The 27,957-nt window shown below is 41.1% G+C and overlaps 1 protein-coding gene across 6 annotated transcripts; it reads right to left on the reverse strand.

The window, feature by feature from the left end:
- Positions 1-1,196: 1,196 nt before the first annotated feature.
- Positions 1,197-27,630, reverse strand: LOC135488761 (brefeldin A-inhibited guanine nucleotide-exchange protein 3-like). Of its 6 annotated transcripts, XM_064773549.1 has the most exons (38): positions 27,615-27,630; positions 26,827-26,966; positions 26,445-26,496; positions 25,463-25,544; positions 25,095-25,229; positions 24,758-24,826; positions 23,279-23,419; positions 22,423-22,491; positions 20,459-20,575; positions 19,640-19,697; positions 19,271-19,352; positions 18,946-19,056; positions 18,593-18,751; positions 18,316-18,448; positions 17,969-18,081; positions 17,567-17,742; positions 16,960-17,364; positions 16,685-16,857; positions 16,346-16,508; positions 15,774-15,824; positions 14,241-14,570; positions 13,762-13,996; positions 13,300-13,422; positions 12,825-13,007; positions 12,270-12,534; positions 11,941-12,120; positions 11,285-11,540; positions 10,964-11,132; positions 10,217-10,791; positions 9,927-10,097; positions 9,291-9,637; positions 9,026-9,159; positions 8,642-8,817; positions 7,795-8,496; positions 7,096-7,143; positions 5,030-5,243; positions 4,781-4,883; positions 1,197-4,509 (listed from the first exon to the last, which is right to left on the reverse strand). In XM_064773549.1, the coding sequence occupies exons 2-38, from the start codon at positions 26,909-26,911 to the stop codon at positions 4,279-4,281; spliced, it is 6,816 nt and encodes a 2,271-aa protein (XP_064629619.1). In that variant the 5' UTR covers positions 26,912-26,966; positions 27,615-27,630; the 3' UTR covers positions 1,197-4,278. The 6 variants fall into 6 exon arrangements, with proteins under 6 accessions (XP_064629619.1, XP_064629623.1, XP_064629622.1 ...); XM_064773553.1 differs by lacking the exon at positions 23,279-23,419; XM_064773552.1 differs by lacking the exon at positions 22,423-22,491.
- Between the last annotated feature and the right edge of the window lie 327 nt (positions 27,631-27,957).

Consider the following 27,957-nt stretch of genomic DNA (forward strand, 5'->3'; position numbering starts at 1 on the left):
ACTTTGTGTCGATCAATTTGATTGGCCACCCGTTTATGATGGTGCGCCCGACAGATTACCTGGCGGGAGTTATCGGCGGTGAAAGGAGGAGAATTAAGGACGACTGATAATCACCGCCCGTGGTGTATCGTAGATGTTTCTGAAGGGTGTGCCATGTCTCTACAAGTCATATCCCAACATGGTAAGCCATGCTTCTACACGGTGTGTCATGTCCCTTACGACTGTGACATCGCTCTACAAGGCAGGTCATGTCTGCTGTACTGGATGTGGCATCTCTTAGCATGGCTCTACTTGATGTGGCATCTCTAGGGGTGTGCCCTCCCTGTAGAGATTCTACATTGTGTGTGCCATGCGTGTTCTTACTGGATGTTCCATCTCCCTACGGGATGTACAGTCACAGTGTCTCTACTGGTTGTGCCTTGTCTGTACCAGATTTGCCTTGTCTTCACATTATGTACCATGTCTCTTCTGGATGTGCAAACTCTCTACCGAGTTTATGCGGTTTCGGCATGGTGTGCCATGTCCTAACTGCATTCTCACTACAGAGTGCAGTGGCATGTTACTTTAAGGTGTGCCATGTCCCCACTTAATGCACAATCTCTCCACAGGGTGTGCCATGCCTCCCTTGGATGTACAAACTCTCTGCAAGGTGTTTCATGTCTCTATTGGATGTGCCATCTCTCCACAGTATGTTTCTACAGGGTGTGTCATGTTCATGGTGGATGTACAAATACTCTACAGGGCGTGCCGTGTTTCTAGAGGATGTTGCATTGCTCTAGAGGATGTCCCCGAGGTTTTTCTTGATGTGTAAACTTTCTCTAGGATGTTCTATGTCCTTACTGAGTGTGCCATCTGTCTTCAAGATGTTCCATGTTCCTACAGGCTGTGCTATGCCCTCACTGGGTGTGCCGCTGTCTGTCCAGGTGTAGCAAGCTTCTACAGGGTGTGCCCATATCCTACTCGATGTGTCGCTCTCTGCATGGTGAGAGCTCATTGGAAGTAGGGTACTTTTGCCTTAGTGAAGCTTCTATCTCACTGTCCTCTGAAGAGAGGCCTGACCTAACTATCGAGACAACTTAATGACTCGTACCTCAAGCAGCTGATCTCATAAAGGTCAGACAACCAAACTGTACATGTGAACAAGGTCTCAACACTGTACAGTGTATGAATGAATCAATTCAAAGTAAGTTTTCCCATTATCATTATCATACATGATTTTATTCACTTAAGTCACAACTTTTAGTTTCATCTCAACAGAGAATATTCAACAACTTCGAATAAAATAGTTTATATTCCTTTTATACATGTGTATATGAATACATCACCAAAATGACTAGGATATAGTAACTAACTGTATATGTACTTCCAATTTAACCATCACATGCACATATAATACACTTTGTACATATAATTTAAAGCTGCTTTGTTCTTTTTAGGGAGAAAATCAAATATTACACAAACTGAAATCACGACATATTGCACAATGGACTTTAAATGCTGAATTATATCTTTGGTTATCAACAATGGAGTGGGTGACGCTACAATTTTGTACAGTTGAACCTTTCAATTAAAGGACAGCCATTGGAGTGAAAACTGCAGTCCAGGTTAAATTGAATAGAAATTACCAATTTGAAACCAAAACCAGTGACTGCATGTAATGATAGAAATCCTCCTTCTGGCATAGATGTCCACCTCACCATATCTTGACCCATCAAGGGTTAAAGGGAACTGAAACCGCCAAGCCAGTTCGTATGACCTCGTTTTCATTTCCCGCGTATCGGGTGATCAGAACGAGGCATGAATGAAACATGGCGCCTAGCTGTCAATCATTGAGTGACGTCACTACTATGGAATTTACTACGAAAACTCATGAATGAAAGATCGCATGAGTCACGTGATTCTCACATGATTCTCAATAATAACAAATTGAACTGCGCATGCTCGGGCACTGGGGGCGGAGCTACAAATCTGAACTCGAATAGCAAGTTGGAAGTTTGACTTTCTCGGGCGGTGAAAGTCGAAAAGTTGAATAAATTCTTCGGCGGTTCCAGTTCCCTTTAACACATCAGAATTGTGTGAATTTTAACCAATGAAGCAACAAGATACCTCCACAGTAATGCATGTACTGATAGAGTTGTTATGATGCTGGTCCTGCAGTAAGCAAGCTTATTGACCTGACAGAGGAGTTTCATATAAGTCATATAGTAAAATGTTTCTCCCTTTCGTCAAAATTACCATTAATTACACAATGAAATATTAGCATCTTATTCATATATACATGTACAACAAAAAATTAACACGGGTAGAAATAAATTAATGAAAACAAACAAATTGGTACATGCCAGTAACTCTCAACAAATATTACATGCTAAAGTACAAGCCTTGGTTCCTGAAAAAAACAAAACAGCAGTTTTTGGTCCAATTTTCATTCATGTGAGGGTCTAACAATAAATAATAGGAATGTTCATGCTGGTTAATATCATTTCTCTCACATCAACACACTGGAAATGCTTCAAGAACCTGAGCTGTGGAATACAATGTAATAATCAAAGCATATTTCTCAATGCCAATATATTTAAAAGTATTCCCATGACCCTTTTTTATATTTTGTTCTAAATTGTAGGATGGAAATAGAAATAAGAAATCTTCAACCATAATTCTCAAGAAAGTTATTTCTTACACCACCACATGATTAATGATAACGTTTTCATTTCATCATGCGGCCCACAAAGCCGGCTGTCCCAAGACATCCGCTCAAATATCGTATGAGTAATTTGTGGAAATGACTATGACCGAATGATTCAATGGGCCAGAAAACCATACTTTGGAGTACTTATCACAATGGTTATGAATGTACGATAAATTGTGACTGGAATATGTAGCAAAAGTGCAGTTGAGGTTCGAAGCGGACAACGCCAAAGATGCGTTATATAGCAGTCTAGTTCAGTGTCCGATTCACTATCTGTTGGTCACAGGTTCGAGTCCTGAACGAAAGAGAGATGACGCTGATTGCTAACCATGGCATTCATTTCTAATCATCTTTCATTGGAATTGTCCATTTAAAGGAGATATTGGTTAATTCACCTCAACAACTTTCCATTCTGAACCACTCAAGAGACATCCCGAGGATATTCCAAGTTTTTTTAGACTACATCACACTTTCATCTCAAACATTTTTTTATGTAGAGTCTCGACTTTTACGAGCAGATCACAACTGTATGATAATGATGCACACAAACTCCTTGAAAAAAGCCCCTAATGTGTTTTCTCAGCTGTTCAAAGTCAAAAACTGATCTTTTAGTTATAAATATGTAAATGTCATATGCGATGGAAACCGTTATGTATCACATGCTTTCACCTCATTAATCATTCCAACTTCAAACTATTTTGCCAATAACTACCGTCGAGGGACACAAAGAATTTATCAGACCAAGCACAACCAGTAATTAGCAAAGCACAAACGTTAGTCTTCTGCAGTATAATTCTGTAGAGCAGATGCACAGAAGACACAAATGGATGTCTCAGCACGAAAAAATCATAACGATGTCTCTAATTACGCAAGACTGCTAAAGATGGGCACAGACGTTAAATTGCTGAACCCCTTTGGTATTTTCCACATATCAGTTCTACCCCACATAGATCAATATATTATAAATCTGTCAATTTGAAACTGATTAAAATTGCAATCACCGAGTTTTAATTTTTGACTGCACCATTGCGGAGGAGAGGAATTGCTCCCTAGGAACGCATCAATAACACGACAGCAAAACACGGCTTGCGTTTGAGGAATTTCTCGCCCGTTCATGATCACCCTTGGGTCGTTTAACGAACAACGTTCAGCCATCGCCCTAATAGGTCATGTCCCCGATGCCTTGTTGGTTTTCCTTCCCAATCATGGCGGGAGAAATTTCAACCTTTCCATCAATCTTTTTTCGACAGTTGGGATTTTGGTGGTGGATTTGTCGGCTGGCGTCCTACTGTAGCAGCAATCGAGCACACAGGATATCAGAATTTGCCTGGATTTTGATTTATATTCAGTAAGGTGAAGCTAAGCACAAATGTAGAGACATTGAAATGTGACACAGACAGACAGTGCCTGAATAAAACTAGGCCACTCCTTTGATGGCCACTTGTTTACAGTGCATATGTGTAAAAGATGCACATAAAACTGTATGTACCAATGATAAAACATAGTGTGTCGATTTGGTACCACAAGATATCCATCTTATTTTTACATTTTACAAGCACACACGAATCACGAAACAACAAACACAGTGATCATGATTGGTTTGCCGTCCTCCAGGCAAAACCACAGATATACCCAAGGCGATGCACCCACATAGCAAGCGCCTCCTTCAGGCGGACATCCTCCGCGTGGCAGACGAGTTGATTGAGACTGGGGAAGACGACCGGGAGAAGAAGTTGGTGAGACTCGTCGGCAACTTGGTGGATGAGGTTTAATAGAGTACAGATCATTTCTGTCCATGACTGGATATGTGCTTCGCTGTCCTGAAAACAGAATCATTGTAAACAAGATAGTAAATAAATTGCAATTCTAATAGTACACTAATATTCAACTTAAACATAAAACATTAGAAGACCAACTCATCGATGGAGGAGAGGGCCTACAACACATCTTGGACCTCAATTTTCACACCACGGCAATGACATCAGTAACACGAAAACCATTCATTTACTGACGCCGCCTGCAGTGTAAGGATGGGAATTCCAAGAGTCGACAGCTTAGTTTTTGAGAAAATGACCCGACATACATCCTCACCTTCATAATTGAGTTGGTTTGTTCGTTTTCAATTTCCTCTTGAATGGGGTCAGTGTTCTTTGACTTCCGGGTCTTGGGTACTTTCGGCTTGCTCGGCTTTGACCTACAGGTAAGAAATAAACAACCAGTAACAGCCATACTACTTCCACGGAACTGAATATGAATACAGTAGAACCTGTATTAAGGACACTCTGGGACAACAAAAAGAATTTCAGCCATATTTACAGAAAATTCTTTCAATTGACTGACCTTCTAAATGTTGGCATACTGTGTTGCTGTTTCCTTTTCTTATACGCCGACATCAAGTTCTTGATTGTTCTGTCCGTCGCCACAGTATAGACTTTATCCTCTGGGTTGTGTTTACCGATTCGGTCATCATCTGGGCTGTGTAAGGGCGACATACGCGATGACATCATAGACTGAGTGTACTCTGAGACAGTTTCTGAGTGTTCAACCATTGAACCTGAAACAACCACTTTTGATCAAACTACCTCTCACACTGACAGGATGACTTTCCAGTTGCCAGCCTTTAACACCCAGGCTCTCAGACTAGAGCGGCCCTGAGCCAACATATGTATAATGCGGCCATTTGCATTCAAACATATTTTATAGCTACAATCACAGAGATACCACAAAGCATCTGCATCCCAGTAGACAAAATTAGTATTTCTAACAAGGAATATCAACTGGAATGTTCTGGCTGGGTGATAATCATATCTTTATAGAGGATTTACCACAAACATGGACATGATGGAACAAAATATGTCATTGCAACCAAAACCTACACATCTAAGATTACCTAGTAACCACACTGTAGTTCCCTTATTAAAAACACCTGAAAATATTGCCAAGACCAAGAAATAATCCCACTCAATACCGACAAAATATTGAACTAACACATTCTAATAGAATTTGATGATTAACATACACTTTATACAAAACACACCAAAAAAAAAAATTGACTGAGAGCTGAAACCAAAAGTTACATGTAGCAGAAACAACTCTATAGCCATTCATTATTATTAAATCATGAACTGGAATGCAATGCAAATGAGATGTTAGTTTTGATTGTTGATGGTGAAATGAAATGGTTTCTGGAAAAAGGTTAAACATCACGCCGCCTTTTTTCACCACAGCACTGTCAATTTCATCTTTTATTTTCGCCAACGTCGTGAAGACAATAATACGGTAAACCACTAAATTTTCACCGGCATTAATCATGAACACTGAATGACTGATGATGAAGGTACATGCATTTACACTAAATTACAGAGATACTAGGCAACATTAGCTGCAGGGACAGGGAGACTTAGAATATACATGTATTCAGATGACAGCCTCCTAAAATACACTGATTGCAATTCATTTCAAAAAGAGCGGGTGAGATAGGTAACAAGGATGATCTATTAGATCGGACAGTTTGATCAGAGATGGGGAGTGGAATTCTGAGGGAAACAGTCTGGTAGATACTGGAAATCAACTGGCAAAACATTCAGTCCAACTCTCCAGTTTGTATACAGACGAAGATTAGAAGTTGGGCTTGATCTAGCATGCATGGATTGAACTAGACTGTTTTTACTAGAAGTAGCATGAGAGATCCTGTGAAGTTATTGGGGTATGAGAAAGGTGGATGTTGAACACAGTTCAGGTATTAAGATGGATAGGGTGCATTTGCCTGTTTTGGCCAAGGGTTAGTTCTAAAATCATTTCCTCTCTCAAAATACACCGAGGTGTACAATTTTGTCCAAGGGAGCGGGTTGATATCAAGTACATTTATTTGAATTTTTGACCACCTCTTTACAGTCATAGGCCAGTCAAAGTTGGCACAAAGGCGATATTTAATCCAACAACCCAACATTTAATTGAAAACTGAACCACTTAGCCAAAAACTAAATGCCTACTCAGTTTTTTGCGAGAGATGAGAATAGATGAGATCATCGATGGTTTCGATTCACAAGTTTGCACAGATGATTTCTTTGCAGAAAATAATGAACTCCTTGCTACTGCAGGGTTCACAGTTTATGATAAAAAACATTGAGTTCCTTGGTCCATAATACATACTGGGCAACCTGGATCCCAAATTGGGTGAGAGAACAATTTCATAGTGAAGTAGCCATACCCATCTCAGGGGCAAGGTAGAAATTGAATCAATTACCAGTGCTGCCATCTTAGGAGTTCTTGGTCCTTTGTAACACCAACACTGAGGCCAATAATTGGCAATGGGTTCAAAAATATCATCTTTGCAAAGAAGAATTGAAACATGATAATCTGTAATTCCCAAAGCCACCATGCACGAGAATACCATATACTATTACCCTGCTCATTGCTGAGAAAGTCGTAATAAGAATCTTGAGGACACTGAGCTGGAATGGGTACAAGCAGATTAGAGGTGTTGGGCTGATCTTGTTTATCCCTTCACAGATTTCAAGAACATAAGTTGATTGATATCCAGGAGTGGGGAAAATCAGTAGCCGAGTCTTGTGATCAATCACTCAATCAATCAAAAGACAAGAGAGAAAGACAGCTAGGCCTTGGCGACTAGACTTTTTAAACTGAATTACAAGACCCAGTGTGCTAAGGAGGGAGAACAAGTCTTTGAAAAATCAAAATTACAGATTATGCCGCGAATTAAGGAAGACTTGAAACCCTTTCCCGTACCCTCTACAATTCCATTTTGTGCAAAGAATCACTACTGGTTCTTTCAAGTTTCAGCTGAAGCAAAAATAAGGAGGAAGGTGTGCAGATATGAAAAAAGCAGTAGAGACTTACTAATAAGGTATTGGCATCCCAAAAGGTGGTGCTGATGTTCACTAGGGTATGTGTCAAAGTGACGTCATAACTCGGGCAGATTTGACTGCTACGACAAGGAAATACCCCAGATACAGTCTACCCCACATAGCAGCGGCCATGTTTTCACTTGTACCCTAATGAAAAGGCCTTATGGACTACCATAGTTATCAACAGACTTATGATGAAACTTTGGCTTAGAGTTGTACAAGAATGGAGTGACCCACCTTGGACTGGCACCTGGGCAGTTGCCATCGGTCCCTGATGCTGCAGCTGCAATTGCTGCTCCTGGAGTTTCTCCGCCACCATCGTCATCAATGCTTTCTCGCGTTTCAGCTCTGGTATCTCATCTGGTTGCGCCACGAGGAAGAAAAGTGGGCGATCAGACATCCGGTCAGCTGTGGCCGTCCCCTCTTTATCCAGGACAAGGTCAGTGTACGTCGTACAGATATCGTTACAGCACTCGTACAACAGCTTGATGAAGATGGCATGATGTTCAGAAATCGTACCATGGCTTCGACGAGCTGACTCCATATCACTGTACAAATCAGAAATAACATATGCAGGGCTAGGCATGACTTGATCTTTCGTCTTCGTCCGTCCCTGCTCCCGAATTAATTCCTCAAATTCCTTCTCAAATCTTTCTGTCACTTCCTTTTTCGCTTCGAGGTGCAAACGCAAAATCTCCTTGACCTGTTCCGACGATGTCACCTTATTGCTCATGCAGACCTCAATGAGTGTGTGCACCATGAAAGTCATACTGATCCCAGCTTGTTTGTATAAGTTTGCCGCAACATCAGAGCTCGCTACTTTCTGAATGAGAAACTTAAGTCCAGGCCTGGAGTCAAAGTCCATGGCAAGTCGATAGGAATCCTGCAGGCATTGAAGTATCGTCAGCATATTCCTTGAGGAGAGGTAATTCAGCATTCCTGCAAAGAGGGGTTACATTTATTCAAATTAGGATGGAATAGCAATAGACTACAGAATTTACAGTGCCATTCCCAATAAGGATTCTGAACTCCGCTACGCTTTGTATGGCTGAAGGTCTGGTGCCGCAAGCCATAAACAACTTACCAGGCAGTCCTTGATCCTTTGCCTCCAAATCTTCACTATCCTGGCTCAACCTTCGTTGTAAGATATGTTGTTCAGCTGTGGCTACGTTTGACGTCCCCTCCAGGAGGATAGCTCCCACTGTCTGCAGCAGAAGTTGATGGGATAGAAGCCCCACGACGAGACTTCTGAAAGGTACCCTGGAAAATAAGGTGAGGTAATAAAGATAGGTTGTTCAGGTGGAGCTATGTTAGACATTCCCTCCAGGAGGCTAGCTCCCACACTGTCTTCATTTCATAGTCACCAATTTAATACTCAGTATCTAGCTCTTCCGTTGAGTTACATCTAGGGGGAATGTGACTCACTACCTTCAACCCTAGATACGACCTGGACACCTCTTCAACTTACCTGGTCATAATGTGTTCTGGATTGTAACTATCCGCAAACTCTGGTGGATACAACAAGAACACATAGGTGCGATCTTGCTCCAGCTCAGCAGGTGCTAACGGACTCTTTGCCCGTTGACTGTCCAATAGGAAAACCTGAAAGAGAACAAAAATGTACATGCAACTGAATTCCCCAGCTTTTGCAATTTGCCTGCTTTTCTCAAGCAGTGCCAGTATATCGAGTTTCCCCTGCATCTATATACCCCACAGCATCTTATGTCACTTACTTGTAAAGCTAGCTGCCGCAAACGTTCACATTCTGTAACTGAGCAGTCTTTCCGAGCAGCCACTTTGACCTGGCCAATATCACCGTAGAAGTTGTCTGAATTGGCATGGAATAGAGTCATCAGCTGCCGTGTACTGTACATGGTCACGTTGAAGGCATGGTGCAACGACTGGGTGACTATGTGCCACATGTTCTCAGTAAGGAGAGGCCCACTGCTCAGGATAGCATGTCGGACACAGGAGCAGCCTAATCTTGAGATGGCTTCGACTGGCTGGGCTATACACTCAACTAATACATCCATCATTTGTTTTAACATGAACTCGGTGCCAGAATGTGTCTCTGGAGTTCCTGAAAAGCGATAGATAGCATTTGGATAAAATAGATTTGATGGAAAATTATGCAATTTCTCAAGACTAACCTGTCAAGTGGCAACCTCTAATAAAACTTGGGACAAACCACAAAGTAAGTAATAGTGAAGGCTTTTGTACATGTTTGTGCCTGACAAGAGCACAATCAATTCAAAGACATATAGTTTAAAGCCTATGGATTAGAACATGCTGGTCCCGCTTATACACAGCTACATTGTAATTTCAAAGGTTTGATAACGGAAATAGACAAAGTTGGCTCTTCTACTTACCAGCAAACTGCACAATATATTCCACCACAAGATCAGTGCAGAGTCCACAGCACTGTTTGAAGTTAGCAGGCGACCCCTCAAAGTAGCCGTATGACTTGGTACAATGCCTCAGCCAGTCTTGAAGCATCGGCAGCAGCAGATGATTGATACAGTAGATACCAAACTCCGCACCTGAAACCAACCACAGAACTAGAAACTACTGAATTTAAAGGAGGTATCATAACCTTCTCAACAAGCAAATTCTCAAAACCTTTCAAAGATGTCAATGTTTACAAACTTCTTCAACTTACCCGGAGTATTAGCAGATGACCTCAGCAGATCGAATAGCATTTCAAGTGTCTGAGGCTGATATGTCTTCGGGCAGGTCGAGACAGCTGTAGCCATGCCCTCCAGGAGTAGGAACCACACATGGAGTATCCCAGTGTGGTTGTCCATCTCTCCCAAGGTCTTCGTCTGGATCTGAATCTGCAGCTTCGAACACATGCCCTCTTGGGCAGTCTGCGTCCGGGACAGATGAATCTCAGCATTTTCTGGTCGCTGCCTCTCAACTTTTGGCGTCTCATCTTTTGGTTCTGAATCGACTTGATTTTCCAAGGTATCAGCTGCATTTTCTCCAGATCCGGGCGACAGCGTGAAATTTCCTGAATCTTGACTTGGCAGTGATTCATTATTGTGCTCAGCGATGCTGAGCGTTTTTAAATCGGTGACTAGCGACATGTCCATTGGTTTATTCCAATCTGATTGGACAAAACTTCCAATGGATCCACGCTGACTTGGTGTTTGGTCGAAGAAACGTTGAAATGATTCTAGATCCATGAAAGGAATCATTGGGTCTACACACTGTGGTACAGAATTCATCTTGATTCTGAAGGAGAATAAGTTTTGATAAATATCATGACAGTGGCTTGCAAATTTCTTTCGCACGGTCCTACTTTACTTTGAAATTTGTTTTTAGCATTTCTTTTTCAAGGGAGCCACTTGACACCACCACTCAGCTCAAGGGATTTCAAGGTACAGGTTGGTTCTGAGGTTCTTACCTATGAGCACCGTTGAATATAGGACAGGCCGGCATATTCCACATCGTAGACAGAATTTCACAACACTGTTTGAGGTACTTCAAGGCAGGTATACAGAGGTTCTCGGTACTCTCCGCAGGTAGGCAGTCACTGCCTGAGTCCGAGTCATCAAAATCTGATTCAAATTCACCTGGAAATGAAAGTTCAGTCAGTATCAATTGGAAAAGCAACAGAGCCGTCAGTATATGTTTAACATAGCCAGGCCACATCTCAAACATCAAACCACTTTATTTTGTGAAAACACCAAATTACTCAGGAAATGTTGAGTTTGAAATAACTTACCAGGGCCTCTGACATACTTCAACAGGCAGAGAATACAGTCTATGGCAGCGTTAGCAAACACCAGTATATTATCCGAGTTTAAAAAAACCTCGAAAACATCTAGTACGGCAGCTACATGACGTTGTCGGGCCTCATTCACTTCTTCATTGGTCGTGAATTCAATCTTAACGGCTCTCAGGGCAGCAAATAGGGGGCGCCATCCTGAACAGATCTCTATGGTACACGCTTCGACAAGCTCACATATGGAACATACAATCTGCAAAAACAGATAAAGGTCGTTAGTATCCTCTGTCAAGTTGCTGCCAAAACGAACTAGGACCTCGTTTGGCGACAGGGCTTTCTCTGCCTGCGCTCTATCTCTTTGGAATCAACATCCCATCTCATATTCAGGATGCTTCAGATGTCCTTATATTCAAATGTCAGTTAAAGACCTGGCTGTACGTGAGGCACTTTGAGGGGGCAGCGCCTTGAGCACGATCTGTTTGGTGGAAAGGCGCCCCACACAAATTTTATAATGTAATGTAAATGTTGATTCACAGATAAATATACAATCTATTTGCAGCCTTTCACATATAGTTGACACAGACTCACAGAGCTAACCGAGATAAGAACAGGCCCTCAAATCAGAGGGGAGGAAAATTGATGAGAATACCCACCTGATCCTGGGCGTCCCCATCGCACAGTTCCAAACACAGCAAATTCTCAAATGGTTTACATAACAACTCATTGAAATGGAAGTGAGGTAACTCTTGACGAATGCTTAGGAGAGTTGTGACGCAATCGTGGATGCAAGCAACAGCCTTTTTGGATATGCGACGATCCCTGTGACAGGCAGCCTGAAAGTAAAGAATATAATCAAGTTATGATTCAACAACATGCACGAATTATAAATCAGTAAAGCATTTCTGGCCGGAAAACAGAGTACAGCAGAGTCCCCTACAAGGTTAGGTTAAACCCGCACAAAAGAGCCCTTACAGAAACTTACTTCTACAAAATGCGGAGACACAGTAGTCCAAATTCTCATGATATGCATCAGTGGCCGTCCGCTCTTTATGCACTTCAACATAACGTCGCCAAGCCGATACAAATGAAGCACATTCGTAGGAAGATTTGAACCCGCTGCCCCCTCCTCGCGCTCCAAGTTGGGCCGTCCTAGGGAGTAGAGCTGCTGGCTGCTGCTACGGCTCAGCTCAGCAAGGAATCCTATCAATGATTTCATGGTAAGTTTATAGGCAGCGTCTTCGAATAATCTGAAACAAGTGAAGAGAAGGAGCCATGACGCATTGTTTTCAGAGTTGGTAAGGTCATCTTTCTTTGATAAGGTAGAGTGGTTCAATTATAACTCGGGTACAATTGTACTGGGGCCACAATTGTATCACTCCACCTAACATGTTACATGTAGAGGAAAGCAATATGTAGAAGCAGAAAATCAGACCTTGCTAGAGAAATCTCCACTGCTCATAACAGTGAGACGCAGAATCCAGTTCAAAGGACTGTTAGGAACCGCCTACTTTCCCATCAACTTGATTACACCCCTTACCTATCTACAGCTTGCGAGAGTCCACAAAGACACTTGGACGTCTGAGCACCGTTCAAGACTCCACCAGCTACTATTGCACTATCCCATCCAGACTCTAGTTTACTCTGCTTTATCAGCTCAGGCACATTGATGCTGGGAGCTACCGGCACCATCGGGACAACTGGAATCCCATAGTATTCGTGACTGAAAAGGAATGGTTTCCTTTAGATTGAAATATCTCATTAAAAAGGTTATTCAGGTATAACTAGGGTATCCCAGTATGGAAGTGACATGAGAGATGTTGAGTTCAGACCAATAGGGGCATAAATGGGAGAACTAAGGTGTGACATGGCCTGGAATCAACCTAGAATACATCTCAATCATAGCACACTCTCCATCACACCAACATTACAACCTAACTTAGAGAGACGCAACCTGTCAGAGGTGAATAATACAAAAACCCAGCTTGGAAGGAACTTTGTTTAGCCTTATTTACCTCTCCTCATCCTCATTATTCATCTCCATGGGATGGCCCTGCGGGTGAATCTTGGGCAGATTAGACTGGTTGTTACCACGGCTGAAGTATGTATGCTCTAACTGTGAGATATGAGCACAAGATCTGAAATGGAACAAACTTTGCCATAAGCAATTTTCAAGAATTCATCTTCTGTGATTCCATCTTGCAGCTAAATGACTTTTCTGCAACATTTTTTTAAAAATTTTTCAAAATTTTTTAAGCTTCTCAGATGTGGGTGATGATTATAGGGGCAAATAGCGTACATTATTTCCCTCTTGCCCATGTCTACTTTGGGACCCTATTGTAGTATATTGATCGGCACAAAGACAAACAAATTGTCTTGACCCTGGTTCCCTCAGATGCCTGGTCATTCTCACCATTCAATTATCATTTCCAGCCCAGTGGGGAGCACCCACCTGAAGGTGGCGAGACGTGACCTACCTGAATACATGAGCCCAGCAGTCCTTGGAGTGGCTACCCATCTCCAACCCAGTGGTCAACACAACATCCAAACTCAGTGCATGAGCTGCATGTAGACGGGGTAACTTAGGTTTGGAGACTAGAACGGGCATTTTGGTTGTCTTCCTATCTGGAATGGGGCTTCGTTTGGTTTCCTCCATAACACAGGATGCACTGGCTAATTGGGCAAAGACAGTACCACAACGCATCTGGAGACCTGCATGAGAGACAACTTATGTATCAAGATCTTTCTGAAGTTGGATTGGAACTGAACATAGGAATAGGGCATTAGTGTAAATTTGACCAAAAATCTAACAGCGAATTTTTAAATCATTTCTTTCCCTTGCTATTGTTTTATATCAGAGATTGAAAAAAGGCATATTTTATCAGACATTAGGTCACCGTAAGGAATCGGCTGTAGAAATCAGTCTGAAGAGTAATGGCAAAGAAATAAGACTAACCTAACATGCAGGCTAACCTAGCCGCTCTCTGAAGTCCATCAAGACTCATACAAATTGCCTCCTGCGCTCTCTTACTCTCCTCCTTAGCGCCCTCTGTCCCCAACATCAGACTCAAACTACTCGTGATACCACATGAACTCTTCCCATCGAGGAGGACAGAAAGAACATCGAGGATTCCGTCCCAGCACAACATGAGGACAGCTTTGGCGAATTTCATCCCGGCTTCGATGGATCGTCTTTTTATCATATCTTGATTCTCGTTCTCTTCCTCTTCTTTGTATTCACGGAGGAGCTGACCGCCAAGTTGGAGGCTACAGAGGCCATCAATGTCTAAAGAAAATAGCACAAAATGTAACAAATTTGTCAGTTGTTCATCATGGACCTTTTCTAGTCATGAAATTCTTCATTCAAGTACAGGGTGTCATATAGGCTTAAAAATATCACAACATGGCATATCTGACTGGAATAGGAAACAGAACATGTATCAGTAACCCAGCGGTGACAGTGTCAGTGCTCCTTTACTGCACATGAAATAGAGTAAGCCTATTTATTTTGCAGCCCTTAAGGCTTCAGAAAACATCCTTTTCAGATTTTACTTCTATTTCAACATGGGAAAAAAGTGAAGCATTACTTCTACAAACGAAAGCCAAACAAAAGCTATGTGCAACATCTGCTAAGTTCAAAGCATGATCTATGTTATGTTTATTTTATATCAATGCACTTTTAGTTACAAAACATTCCAGAAAATCTTTACTATAAATGACTAAATGCAATGATATTTTATGAAATGGTTGAATGCAAACAGAAACAGTCCACTACAAAATCTAGCACAAGAAAATCATCAACTTTTCCCAATTACTCTTCAGTTGACCCCACTTCAAAAAAGAAATATGAGAAGATTTCAAGGAAAGGGTGGGGCAAGTTGAAGATTGGGTAACTTAGGTTATGCTTAATAGCAGAAACTGCCTTTTGAGCAATGCAGTTAGGAAGTTAACCTTTAACGAATTGGAGTTGGAAGTATATAAAAGCAAACTGTTGGATGTAAACCTGTCAATATAAACACTGTACCCCCCTCGGTCAGACACATGACACTTTGAGTAAACACTTGGGGCCAAATTCATAAAGGGCGTTTGAGGGTTAGACGTGTGTAACTTCTCTCTAATCAGTTTCAGGGCCTATTCATATTCTGTGAAGATTTACATGAAGGACCTGAACCTGTCTATTCAGTAGTTAAACGCTGTTTTGAGCTAAACGCCCTTTATGAATTTGGCCCTTGGAATTTTGGCATATACTGTTTACTCAGAGATCAACACTAAATTAGTGATGACCCCTGACCAGGGGGTGAAGATGGTTCACATTGACCGCAGCATTAGGTACAAAGCATGTATCAACAATGAGGTTCTTGACAAGCAAATTTTAGGATACACAGGATGCGAAAACCGTTGCCTTTCAGGTACAATCAATGCGTGTATAAACAGCCAATGAGTTTCATCATTAACAGCAATAGCAAGCATGATGCATGTCCACACTTACCCAACCATGTCCAACATTTTGACCCGTGTTTTACATTGTCAACAAGCATTTCTATTGAAAACAGAATGGAACTTCACACATTATTACCAGGTCAGAATTTTACCAAGCGAAATCTATTCAAAGATTAGCTAGACGTATCTCACTAAAACTGGAACATAAGTACGCAAATTTCTAACACACTGGCTCTGCCCATATACCCTCTGATGAATATGTCTAAAGCATCAGAGTTTAGTACTGTCAAGCATGTCTTAGCAATTAAAAGCAATAGAGCAAGTGAAAAAAAAATTTTGCACACAACATTATAAAACACAAACAGGTGGGGTCTCTTTATCGAGGTGTTTTAGACCTCAAATAAACACACACACATTATGTATAGTTGGGATGGTAAAAGCAACAGACGAAAGCCCAACTTGTAGTGGCAGAAACTACACGGCTAATCTATCTCTGAAAAATGACCCTGCTGGAACCACATGGTAAGGCACCTACAAACATAAGCCACATCACAGCCGGTCTTAATTGTACTGGATTCTTTCACAAAGGTATAAAGCAACATCTTACGACAATAGACCTACCTGTGAGGACATTTATTAGAGGATTATTCTTGTGAATGGTTTCAGCGAATCCAGCCATTTGTAGAAGATTGAGGCTAAGGGTCTGACGATAGACTTCAGACAGCCACGTGTCAGAGAGATACAGCAGAAGCTCACTGTCCAGAATATCATTGACGAATTCAACCTGAAAGAGAGAAAAGCAGAATGTAAACAACTGATGAACCACCATTCATGGACCCTATCTAAATGGACCCTACCTGACAGCCAGCCTAGTCACGGCCATAAATTGACAGTCTGTGATGGCCCCTGTCAAAACACAGCAGAGGGAGAATTGTTTACATTTCATTCCAATCAACTTACCTCAGTGACCAGCACCTTCTGGTCCTTGTTGCTATAGTAACCGCTCTTGAGTAACTTCAGATTTAGTAAGAGGGTGCTGTATGTGGCCATGTAAACACCGTCTGCATTCAGGATAACTTTACATGCGTTATTGTTCCCACTCTCGTCTGCTTTTGCATTTGATGATCGTTGACCTGGAAAACGTAAATTTGAATTATGACACCTGCAGTTCACAGTCCGATGATCTTGTGTATGCATGGAATCTGGTAAATCAACAACAACATTAGAAGTCTTACCTGTACAAAAATTGGATGCAAATGTCTGCAGCGTTTCATCCAATTCAGAAATGCTCGGAATATCTAATAAAGATGGCAGAACCTGTAGCAAGCAGACGACATAGTCTTTGGCACTTTGTTTCTCCATTGAATGGAAATCTTCCATGGGAAACCTCGACTTGTAATCCTCCTCTCGCGCCTCCTGTGTGTAACATCCAGAACTGAGTTTCCTGTCGCCTAAATCGTGTCCTTTATTGAGATCAGACGGCTCCTCTGCATCTGAATCGAACACCTCATTTTCTTCCTGCTCGCGATGTTTGGCGTGGACACTGTCAATGATTGTTTTCAAATGATCGATTTTCGCCTCTGCTGACATTGTGGTCTCTTGCGATGATTCCAACGTATCTTCACATTCAGAAACAGAGGCTGGAAGGAGAACAGAATTTTCCAGAACTGCTCAAGGATGCTACAGACTAGAACCTAAGGAAGGTCTCATTTTGTACTGTATGACCTGCTATAAGAACTTGAGCATCTCATCCATACACTGTATGCTCGTAAGCCAAACAGAACTCCATGCTCAACTCAACTCAGTGCCCAACTCTACCTTTAAATAGGGTTATAAACTTACACATCATATCCGGAGGGTCAAACTGCTCCAGGATGCCATCCACGACATCCTGGGGGAGGTGTTCCCCCTGTACGACCTGCTCTAATGACTTGAGCAACTCGTCCATGCACTGTACACTTGTTATACACACAGAGGACTCGTTACAGTGGCAGCACTCTTGCACAGAATCAACCACTCTGAAAAAGAGGCAGACGTCTTATCGGTTGGACAACTTGAAAACGAATGAACTGCCGATCAAATAACCTATGGTAAGCAGAGTCCCGTGCTGATTATTTTTTTCCTTCACAAAGTTAAGAGCTCTACTCATGCAGCCAGTGTTGGCGTTATGCAAATGCAGTTCTTAAGAATTGCAGATACATAACATTTCATATCCAATTCATGGCTGAGGGTCAGTGTACTTACAATTTGAGTAATGCAATATTGGATTGTGATAGTTTATTGCCAGGGCACTTGGCAGAATCATCAGCCATGGTGGGACCAGCCAGACTCAGTAGACCTTCCGGGCTGCTCAAGACCTAAAATTGAAAAGGGATGTGAATTGTAATGGACGTAATAGAAAAGGACATGGGAAATAAGAATCTGATGAAACTCCATGTGAGAGTTCCCTATTCGTATTGCCTGTGGAACGTCCTTATGGATGAACAGAAGAGGGTATTTCCTTTAAAGCAGTTCCCTCTTTGAGACTGGTTTGCAAGAACCTAGGCATCACTGCATGTATTCCTCATGAGGGAATGAGTCATAATTCTTACCTCCTTTAGAATTCTGATCGCTTCCAATCGATGCTGTGGTGGAGGATACAGCAGCATACGATGAAACACGGATTCGAGGACAGGACGCAGGGAGCGCAGACTACCAACAATCTTCACCAACTCCACAGCAATACTGAAATTTGTAAACACAAGATATGTGAAATAAATTTCATTGAGAGCACATGACATACTTTAGCATTGGTATCAGTATCGGCTGCATCAGGTCAGCTCGGGGACATTTGGAGTCATAAAATCAAGTATATAATGAAAACCTTACTTGTAAATAGTCTTCGCCGAGTGTTCAGCAACATTGGGAGCATTTGTGGAACAGCCTGAGCCCCTCCCGTCCTGTGATCCATAGGCAGGTTTCTGTACGACACTTTTGTCTGTGACTGGGTTGCCCAGCATGGAGATTAGACCGGGGCAAAGCTGTTTCCTAAAGAAGTGAAAGATTGAATTAGGCTTAAGTATACCAGAATTGGCTAAGGAAGAAAACACAAGGCATCTCAGTTATGGAAAATTCAGACGAAAGGTATAATGGCAAAGGGCAGCAAGGCTTGATACGATCAGCCAATACATGTATCTTGAACCTGGTTGCATTTACTTGTGTCATTACTTTACTCAACTTACCAGAGTAACTCCACAAACTCAGGACTATCTCTCACCGATGTGGGTAGATTTTTCAATATTGAGTAAATGCCTTCAAGCAGTAGGGGGACCAATGGTTTGTGCTGTTGTACGCTGAAAATAAGAACAAGAATTGTACACAACCTACCAGTGCTAAAATATCTCACAGAATTCTCTCCAACAAAAATCAGCTCAGATTCAACTGCAAGAACAGCTTATTTTTTCATGTGAAATCGTAGTTTTCAAACCATATAAGAAAGTACAAACTGTACTCTGGTCCGTCTCTATGTTTAATATCAACATATCAACTTCAGGAACTGGCTCTTACCATTGTGTTGACCTCAGTTTCTCACAAAGAAAGCACATAATATCCACCACATCTTTACACAAGGCATTGGATGCTGCTAGGTCTGAAAGGATCAAGACGTAAATGAGAGAACTCGTACTAGAAACGTGAGACGGGCAAAATTTGGAAGAATACCATTACTCCCCAAGCATGGTGTCAGACTCAACAAAGTATGACAGAATGGCTCTTTCTACACTTCCGTTCACTGATGTCAAAGCCAAGTTGAGTGGCAAGGACTTAGGTGACACTACCAACCTTGGCAGAGGCAAACCTGCATTAACTGGCCCATGGCACCACTTCGGATTGTCTGACACTGATCAGATCTTTCCAGTTACATGCGCTCAATCGTACCTTTTTGTTGCTTGGCCCCATCTTCCATCACCTCATCATCCTCATCGCTACTGTCACCCTAAAATAAAACATGAGTTGGTCAGTTTTGTTATAGCTCATTTGACAAATAAAGGGGGACTATAGGCAGGAGCTAGGGGAGCCAACTAATGCTCTTCAGACTAATATGCACAGTTAGGGGGCTGGGTCATACTTAATTTAACGATGAATAAATGCCTTGTACAAGCATGAACTGTTTCAATGTACTCTGAGATAGTAGTGACCCCTATTGGTAACTTTGTCTAACCTAATCTCTCCTACCTGGCTCCTGCCTAGAGACGCCATTTAATGATGCAAAAGCACAAGCCATATAATATGTTAGTTCTGAAAGGCAATGGACAGGACAAAAGCAAGCAGTTAGTATGGTATTGGCATTTCCCTGGGCAGCGTTGACTTTCGCTACTAAAGGTATGTGTCAAAATGGTGTCAAACTCAAGACAAAGTTGACACAATGTCTCTCTGTCACAACAATGGAATAGCCAATAGCGACACATTGCAGTGGTCATAGTTTTACCGGTACCTTATAGGATAGAAGCATGCCGCCAACATTCAAACCAGACAGGAGTATGAATCAGGAGAGTCAGATTGATGCAGCCCAACAGTAGAACTCTGAAGAAAAAGTAGTGCTCAGAGCTCAAGTACTGCTAAACAGTGAAGAGTCCATAAAAATGGTTAAAAGCAAAATGCTTTAGTCTGGTCAAAGCACAACAGTGGTTAGAACATAATTACAACAGTGAGGATGAAAGCACAATACAGTGGTTAGGGTGATGTAAAATCCCTTACCATACTAGTCTGTGTCTCATATAACTTCTCAGCTATAGAACTCAGCATTTGAGTGAGTGTTGCCCTGATAGCCGTGCGTACACTCTGTGAGCTGGTGTTGAATGTCTCAAGGCACACCTTTAGAGAAATAGATATGTCAAAATTGTAATCTGTGAAAAATTCAATTACTTAGAATGGATGTCCCTTGAATCATCTGGGCATGGTTGCTCAGCGGGCCTTAGCAGCCAGGCATGGCATTAAGTCCCAATGCTTTGTAAATGGAAATTACTGAAGAAGACAGCCCTGAGTTTTCTTGCACAACATGTCATTGTAGAGCTTTTTATTATTACATGTGCATGCAGTCAGTACCATCGTTGTCAGCAAAACTCAGTGATCTCGGATCTTGATTTTCACATCTTATAAGAAATCAGCTTCAGGAGGCTAAATTTTAAGCCAAACATCTTGACTGACCATCACTGACACCAAAATTAATAAAACTTTCCTCAGTCACTCTCAGTGAAAGCATAACAGAATTCTCCAGATGGCGACCCTTGCACCAGAACATGTCCAATTCAACCCTCATGCCCCCACATCACATGCAAAACAAGGACAAGAGTCAAATCAGATTAAACATAGTCATTATTTTCGTGTATCCAATCGTAATTGGCTACATGCCCCCACTGCCCACATGGCGATTGTGATTTGAGCCGGGGCAATCAAAATAATTTCAGTTCCTTCAGAGAATAAACAATACTTGTACAAGTTAGATTTTACGATAACCTGGTGATGAAAGGAAATTGAAAGCTGTTTATAAGCAAGCTTGAAAAAGCTGGAAAAGTACAACCACTTCAAAATAACATGGAGAAACTCTTTGTATTAAACTCTTGCTATTTTAATGAAAATGAGCTACATCTTTCATAGAAATTAGCAATATCTAGCAAAACTGAATGACTAGCAAAACTACTTGGACTGCATTAAACGTCTGGAAATGCAAAAGCTAAAATTCTGCTGAATACAAAAGGCTGAAGAAGAGTTAACAGTAGTACTAGGCACCTCTTGTTGAATGGCAAACTGAAAGAGTCAAAAGATGCATATCAGACCATGGCCCTTTCAATGCCGTCAGTAAAATCGTGCTTAAACATGTTGAACTTCCATTAAATTAGACTTGCCCAAGCATGGTTGAAATCTTCCTCCAAATATACTGACCAGGCTCGACCGCCTTCATCAGTGTCTCCCGCAGTGTCTGACTTTCACAACAGATGATGCCCAATCGGTCTAAAGATGAAGGACACCGAGTCAGGTTTGATATCTGGACATACATTTCAACATCTGCTTGTGAAAATCACTATTGCATGTTAATCCAGCGTTCCTGCCAAGTTGGACTTGATTCATGAACAGTTCCTTCTTCTGTGAAAAAAAATGAGTAAAACCAGACTTCGGAATTCAGTCTACCCTCACCAATCCATCACCATTTACCAGGGTGTCGGACTACGAGCAAATACTTATTGACATTTGGACCCTAATGTGTTAAAGGAGGAATTTATGACCTACAGACATTCTTAACACTACAATCGGAATCTATATGATGCTGCATCTACATCTACTCTAGGCCCATATAGAGGAAACTACCAAAAGGACAGCTAAACGGCGGGGTCGGTTTATGGAGAGATATGGTCAAGTTTGGAACAGAAAAACAGGAATACAGGTCTGCATTGGATGATGCTGGACGTTGACAGAATAGGGACAAAGTTGAAATAAAAGAAAACAAAAGTCAGAAACATTTAGTTGTTTTAAATATTTGGCCGAGACGAAATTGAATCAAACGTGATGGTAACACACCCCTGGTGCTATAAATCTCAATGTGCTTTTAATACACAAGTTACGATACAGACATGCACACATAACACAATCAGCCAATTTACCATTCCAGTTCGAAATTAATTAGTAAAGCTTTCTCCAGCATGCAAACAGTAGAAGGTATTCACCATGATTAACTTTTGAAAAGAGACCCAAGGTGGACGTCGCCGAGGCCAGCTCTCCAAAGTCTCTGACCACTAAAGTGCACAAAATGAACATTCGTGTGAACATGCTCATCAATAAAACAATTCTATTTATCTTTATATGCCCTTACGCACCCTGCAGATGAGCCAGTAAAGACCATCACAGCAATACAGGTTGCAATAAAAAAACTCTCTCATTTGCAAGGCACTTCACAATTGCCTGTTTATATCTGAATTCCTTCTGACTTTTCTTCCTATAAGGGTCAAGAAAGGATGAGAAGAGGAGGTTAAAGTAGCAGGACTGCCCCTACCTCTGTACTAGTCTCAATAAACATTCCATAATGGATATTCTCGCGTCCCTTGCCAAGGTTTTTACGACGACGGGGATTTTAGGAGATTGCTTTGTTTAGGAATAGAGGGAAGGGTGGACTAGCAAATGAAGTCGCCTGTAACCAGGATACATAAGCCATGTGGAGCTATATTGAAGATTTATCTACATTTGAGGTCATAGATTGTAGGTTTATCCAGTTCAAGGGGACTTCCACATAACTTTCTAATATGGGTCACCACAAGTGATCTTTTCTTCACAATGATTCAAAATGAAATCACTTCACAGATCTTTTATGTAATCAGTTAGGGTAACTATCTTTTATACTTTGTGTGAGTTACATGTATTTTTTGAAGAGACTGATGATAAATTTCATATCTAAAGTGCAGGTTTGGAGATGGAGATGATCGCTATAATTTGATTTTGATAAACACAATCACTGGTGGTGATTCCAATAGAAAGGCTGGTGATCTTTATAATGTTCTTTGTCAATCTGTCAAACTCATTATTTACCTTTTTGTCAAAATTGAACTCAATGGGTAACTCTTTCACGGTGTGGCGGCCATAACAACCACCGACAATTTGTGAGAGCGTTGTGAGACAGACGTAACGAAGGTACTGCCTATTAGACGACAGAAAACAATTCAGACATAGCTGTAAGAAACGAAAACATCACGATAAGAAACTGAGTTGAACACAACTTAAAATTCATGGAAAGACTGATGGTTATTTTCAGCTAGTTTTCAAAACGATGATTCTAAATTCAAACTTTATCCAATCAGTTTTAGACAGGAAGTGCACACTTCGATAAATGTGTACCAGTCACAATAGTTCATTGCACTGTTTTTGTCCTAAAACTAAACAAATGATAGATCTTATCAAATGGAAATAGGATTTTAAGCTTGATGGGAGAAAAGTTCAAAGTAAAAAAGTATCCAAAACAAAACCAGAAGATGAAGACGAAATAAACTCAGGATCTTTGGCAACCTGTACCGGGCAAAAATGACTGGAAAAAGATAGAAAATTGAGCAAGTATAGACCAGATGTTGAAAGTCAATGACAAGATTCTGGTAGAATTAATTGGGAAAATGAAGAAAACATGACACTGACAGAGAGGCTTTCAAGCAAAGTAGAGATCCCAAACCAGCAAAATTTTGATTCAAAGCATTTAATTTCGCTAATAGCAACACAACAACTATGGGAGAACATTTTTTCACGAATGTCTGGAAACGCTTCCCTCAAAATAACTTCAAATTCTAGGACAAGGGATATTTCATCCATGACCATGGTAATAGCAAATCGCATACAAGATAAAAACTTCCAGATAGATATAACTCAGGATGAACGATTCTCAATCTGAAGAAACCTAAATTCGACCAAAAAAATTGAACTCAACAAAAAAATGAATGCTCTACAGGATGCGATATTGTGCTCTCAACCCATATTTGTATTTCTAGCAAAAGCTATGCATATTTCCAAAGAAGTTATGTGTTGTAAATATCAAGAGTGAAGGGAAATAATTCCAATTTTCTGTCTTGGGGTAATTTCATATGAAAATCACCATCAGTCCCTCCAAAAGAGTAATGTACAATATGATAGACTAGTGATACTTAGTACAGTATACAGACAAAGTATTTTTGAGTTCTAACAAAGATCAAAGTTCTAACAACAGTCCACTTCCCACTTATCATGGTTCAATTCTCACTTTACTAAAAGAAAATTAACTCACAACAAGTAACACATAATAAAGTACAACAACAACAAAGACTATTCCTAGACGACAATCATGCACATTTGGCACATCATGCTTTTGAAACTACAATGTACATCTACCAAGAGTCAACGGCACTGAAGAACATCACAGACCCCCCCCCCCACATTTTTCTACCTACCATATTGACTTGCCTGATTTAAAACCAGCGGCAGATTTATAGGATTTATATTTCATTGAACACCTGAAATAGAGGTTTAACATGCTTGCATCTCACTCACCTCTGCAATCTTCGTGATTATCTTTGCATTGGCACACCACACGGAGGAGAACGTCATACTAAGTAACACCTGCAAATTAAGCAAAATGGAAAACTCAGACAAAATTGACATCACAACAACGCAATAACCTAGCGACAGTCAGTGCCACATTGCGGCAGACGTGATTTCGCTAGCATGGATATAATCTTGTCAGATTCTGGTAGTGTAGAGATCATTTCAAATGACTACTCTCTCATCAAGCTAAATTTTAACAAGTTTGGGCAATTGGAGGAATGGAGTTGGCCAAATCCTGCAGCAACAGCCGTTGGATAACATGCTCAATCACGCCAATACCAACCTTCATGACCTCCACCTGCGACTCCTCAGGGAGATTGGGCGTGGCCACCACAGCCTGGAGGACTTGCAGCGGTAGCCAGTTGTCATCGCACTCATGCACAATACTTGAATGAAACCGACTATCATCTATCATTTTCTGTCAAAAAGAAAACACATTAGATTTCATGAAATCAAATATAAGTAGAATAGATTGTCATGGATTCAGTTTCTTGGTTTTCGTTCAGAATCAAAAAGAACCAGTGTGTGTTCAAGGCTATACCGATACATCACAGCTCAAGCTCGCTCATCAGTGTTTGCCTACAGTGTTTGTAAGGAAGGAGCCAGAGGCTGCTTTACTCAGCAACAAATTATCCATTATATTTTACTGACCTGCATGCCTCCAATGCCATAGCTGGTCAGCTTACTGTTCCTCGATTCCAAGGCAAGCTGAAGCGGGTGAAGACATTTGTCTCTGGAGTATGAGAAAATTTTGTGATTTTAACTATTTATTATAAGGTAAAGGAGTACAATTACAGCTGCAGTACAATTATAGCCCATTCAGTATATAAAACAGCAGCCAGTACACATTTATGCACACAGAGCCTATAATTATACAGTCAATTTAATGAATTTCAATCACAATAGCAAAAAATTGAATCATACATTTGGTGATAACAGAATATTCGTCGTGATACCCTTGGTGAATATTTATCAGCAAAAATTATTTTTCAAAACAGCTGTTGACATTTATACAGAAATCTAATAAACAAACGTATAACATGACTGCACAGTACAATGCACTAGGATATTGGTGCACAGCCATTGTATATAGGACATGCAATGCCAACAGCTGCAGTCACACATGGTGCTAGAGAATGCCACACCATGTACATGGTTAAGACTAAGAGTCAAGAGTCAGGAAATAATATAAAGTTTAGAAAGCGCCCAGTCTATTATGTTTGACAACAATTGGCCTAGGACTAGGCGTTCAAATCATCAGGTTTGGCTGAATTATACTTTCATTGAATTTTAGAGGATGTGCTGGAAAAGGTACTTAGCTTGTTTCAAAAATCAATTTTAAAGTGAGACTTCAGGCCGAGGGCCAAGTCGTATTGGGTTGAACAGGCCTGGGTCCTTTAAAGCTCATCAGAACGTAACCAAGACCTGTTTCAGGTCAATAAAACATGCTATACAAGGTTAGACCATAGTAAAGCGGGATTGGCTGTGTCTGTTCACACCGACAAAACAATTTGCATCTACTCTGTCCTATCAACCCATTTTAATCAACCTGTTCAAAGGATAGATTGAGCTAGTTCTCCTCATTCAACATTCAATGAACAGGTATGGTGTTATCTTAATGAACCTATCTTACCTTAACTGGTAAGTTGGAATGCTGGCAACTTGTCTCTCATCTTGCAGGAACTCTGAAAAATAAAACAAACTAATAAGAAAAGAAGCACCCCAAAATCAGCTATGGTTTTTAAACTAGAACACCAATAATTCTTTAGCATTTACAGACAAAAAATTGAGGAAACCTTACTCTTAAGAGAATCTAAGCCTACTGCGCGACTCACAGAAAATTGAGTGGAGAACACTGGGTTTCCATTCTGTCTCTCTTTTCAAAGGGTTTTCTCTTGTATCATCATAGACCCAAATGATGATCGGAGGAAGGCAATCACAGGCAGTGAGAGTTCTCCATCGGTTAAGACATGATTGATGAACAAAGTGACAGCTTGAAGACAAAATAAACTTACCCAGAGCTTCACTGGAAGCAGCCTTGATGGGGGCAAACTTGACAGCTGAGCTCTCCTTCACAATCGCGCTTAAGATACTCTCCATTTGGATATTTCAAAGTACTTTCAATGCCATCTTCAACTATTCAGCAATCCATTTTCTAGTTGAAAACATAGAAAAGAATAATAACCTAAGTAACAAAGACTATATTGATAAATCTTGAATTACTCCTTGTCACAAAGCAGAAGATTACGATAGCACCAGTAATGCCAAGGTCCAAGGAGTGGTAGCGCCCAATCAACGAACAGCGAGTAGGCCGAGATTAGAAAATGAAATGACACCTGCTCCAGCAACGTGGAAGGGGAATCGGTTAAAATTTACAATCCCCGATCGGAAATGACGTAGTTTGATCGCATTCAACTATAAATCCATTGAACAGGGGTGCTTCGTTAGTCAACCGATGACCTTTTTTTGGGGTGTGATCGGGGATTCCAAACTCGTTCCGGGGAATCGATCACCTTCAGGTTCAGTGCTCACAGGACAGTGCAGGCTGCACTTATCATATCTCTAAGAGAGTGGGTATGACTACACTGGAACTATTACTGCACCATGTGTACTGTCAACTGACGAGAGTGAGTGCCAGTCAGCAGGAGCAGCAGAGGCAAGAGCAGAGGCAGAGTAAGAGTGCCACAGAGACAGAGTGCCACTAGCTGCCACTGCCAGTCAGTGCCGTGGTGGTTCGAGGCATGGTAAACAATGATAAATAAGAAACACAAGGCAATGCAACCAAAATTTTAAGCAACTGTACTGTAATAAGAAGTTTAATCCACCATCAGATCATTTATTATGTATTTTGATCGAGAGAAATTCAGATAAATATTGAAAAGTCAGCTGCCACAGATGCAAAATATGGTAGTGTCGCTTACACCAATAACAATTGATTTCAGTGGCGCCGTCTGCGAATAGCCATAAAACTAAAGATAGTATATGGAGCGCAATCTGTATATTTATACAGGGATTTGAGACAAACTGTGAATTTAGAGTCAGACCCCAAAAGTCTTGCTACTTGATACAAATTTGAAGGGCATGTTTAACACCTGAGGGGTGGTTACTTGGGATTATTCTGAATGAGAAGAATCAAGTTAATTTCT

The sequence above is a fragment of the Lineus longissimus genome, chromosome 5 (genome assembly GCF_910592395.1).
Source record: "Lineus longissimus chromosome 5, tnLinLong1.2, whole genome shotgun sequence".
NCBI classification, from domain to species: Eukaryota; Metazoa; Nemertea; class Pilidiophora; order Heteronemertea; family Lineidae; genus Lineus; species Lineus longissimus.

Bases quoted from the DNA above. Each gene is read 5' to 3' on its own strand.
- LOC135488761 (XM_064773549.1), bottom strand. From the start codon at position 26,911: ATGGAGAGTATCTTAAGCGCGATTGTGAAGGAGAGCTCAGCTGTCAAG. The intron at 17,365-17,566 runs GTAAGTTTATAA...TTCTCCTTCCAG, and splicing joins TGACCCTCCGGATATGATGT to CCTCTGTTTCTGAATGTGAA. The intron at 4,510-4,780 runs GTGAGGATGTAT...TTCTGTTTTCAG, and splicing joins AAACCAACTCAATTATGAAG to GACAGCGAAGCACATATCCA.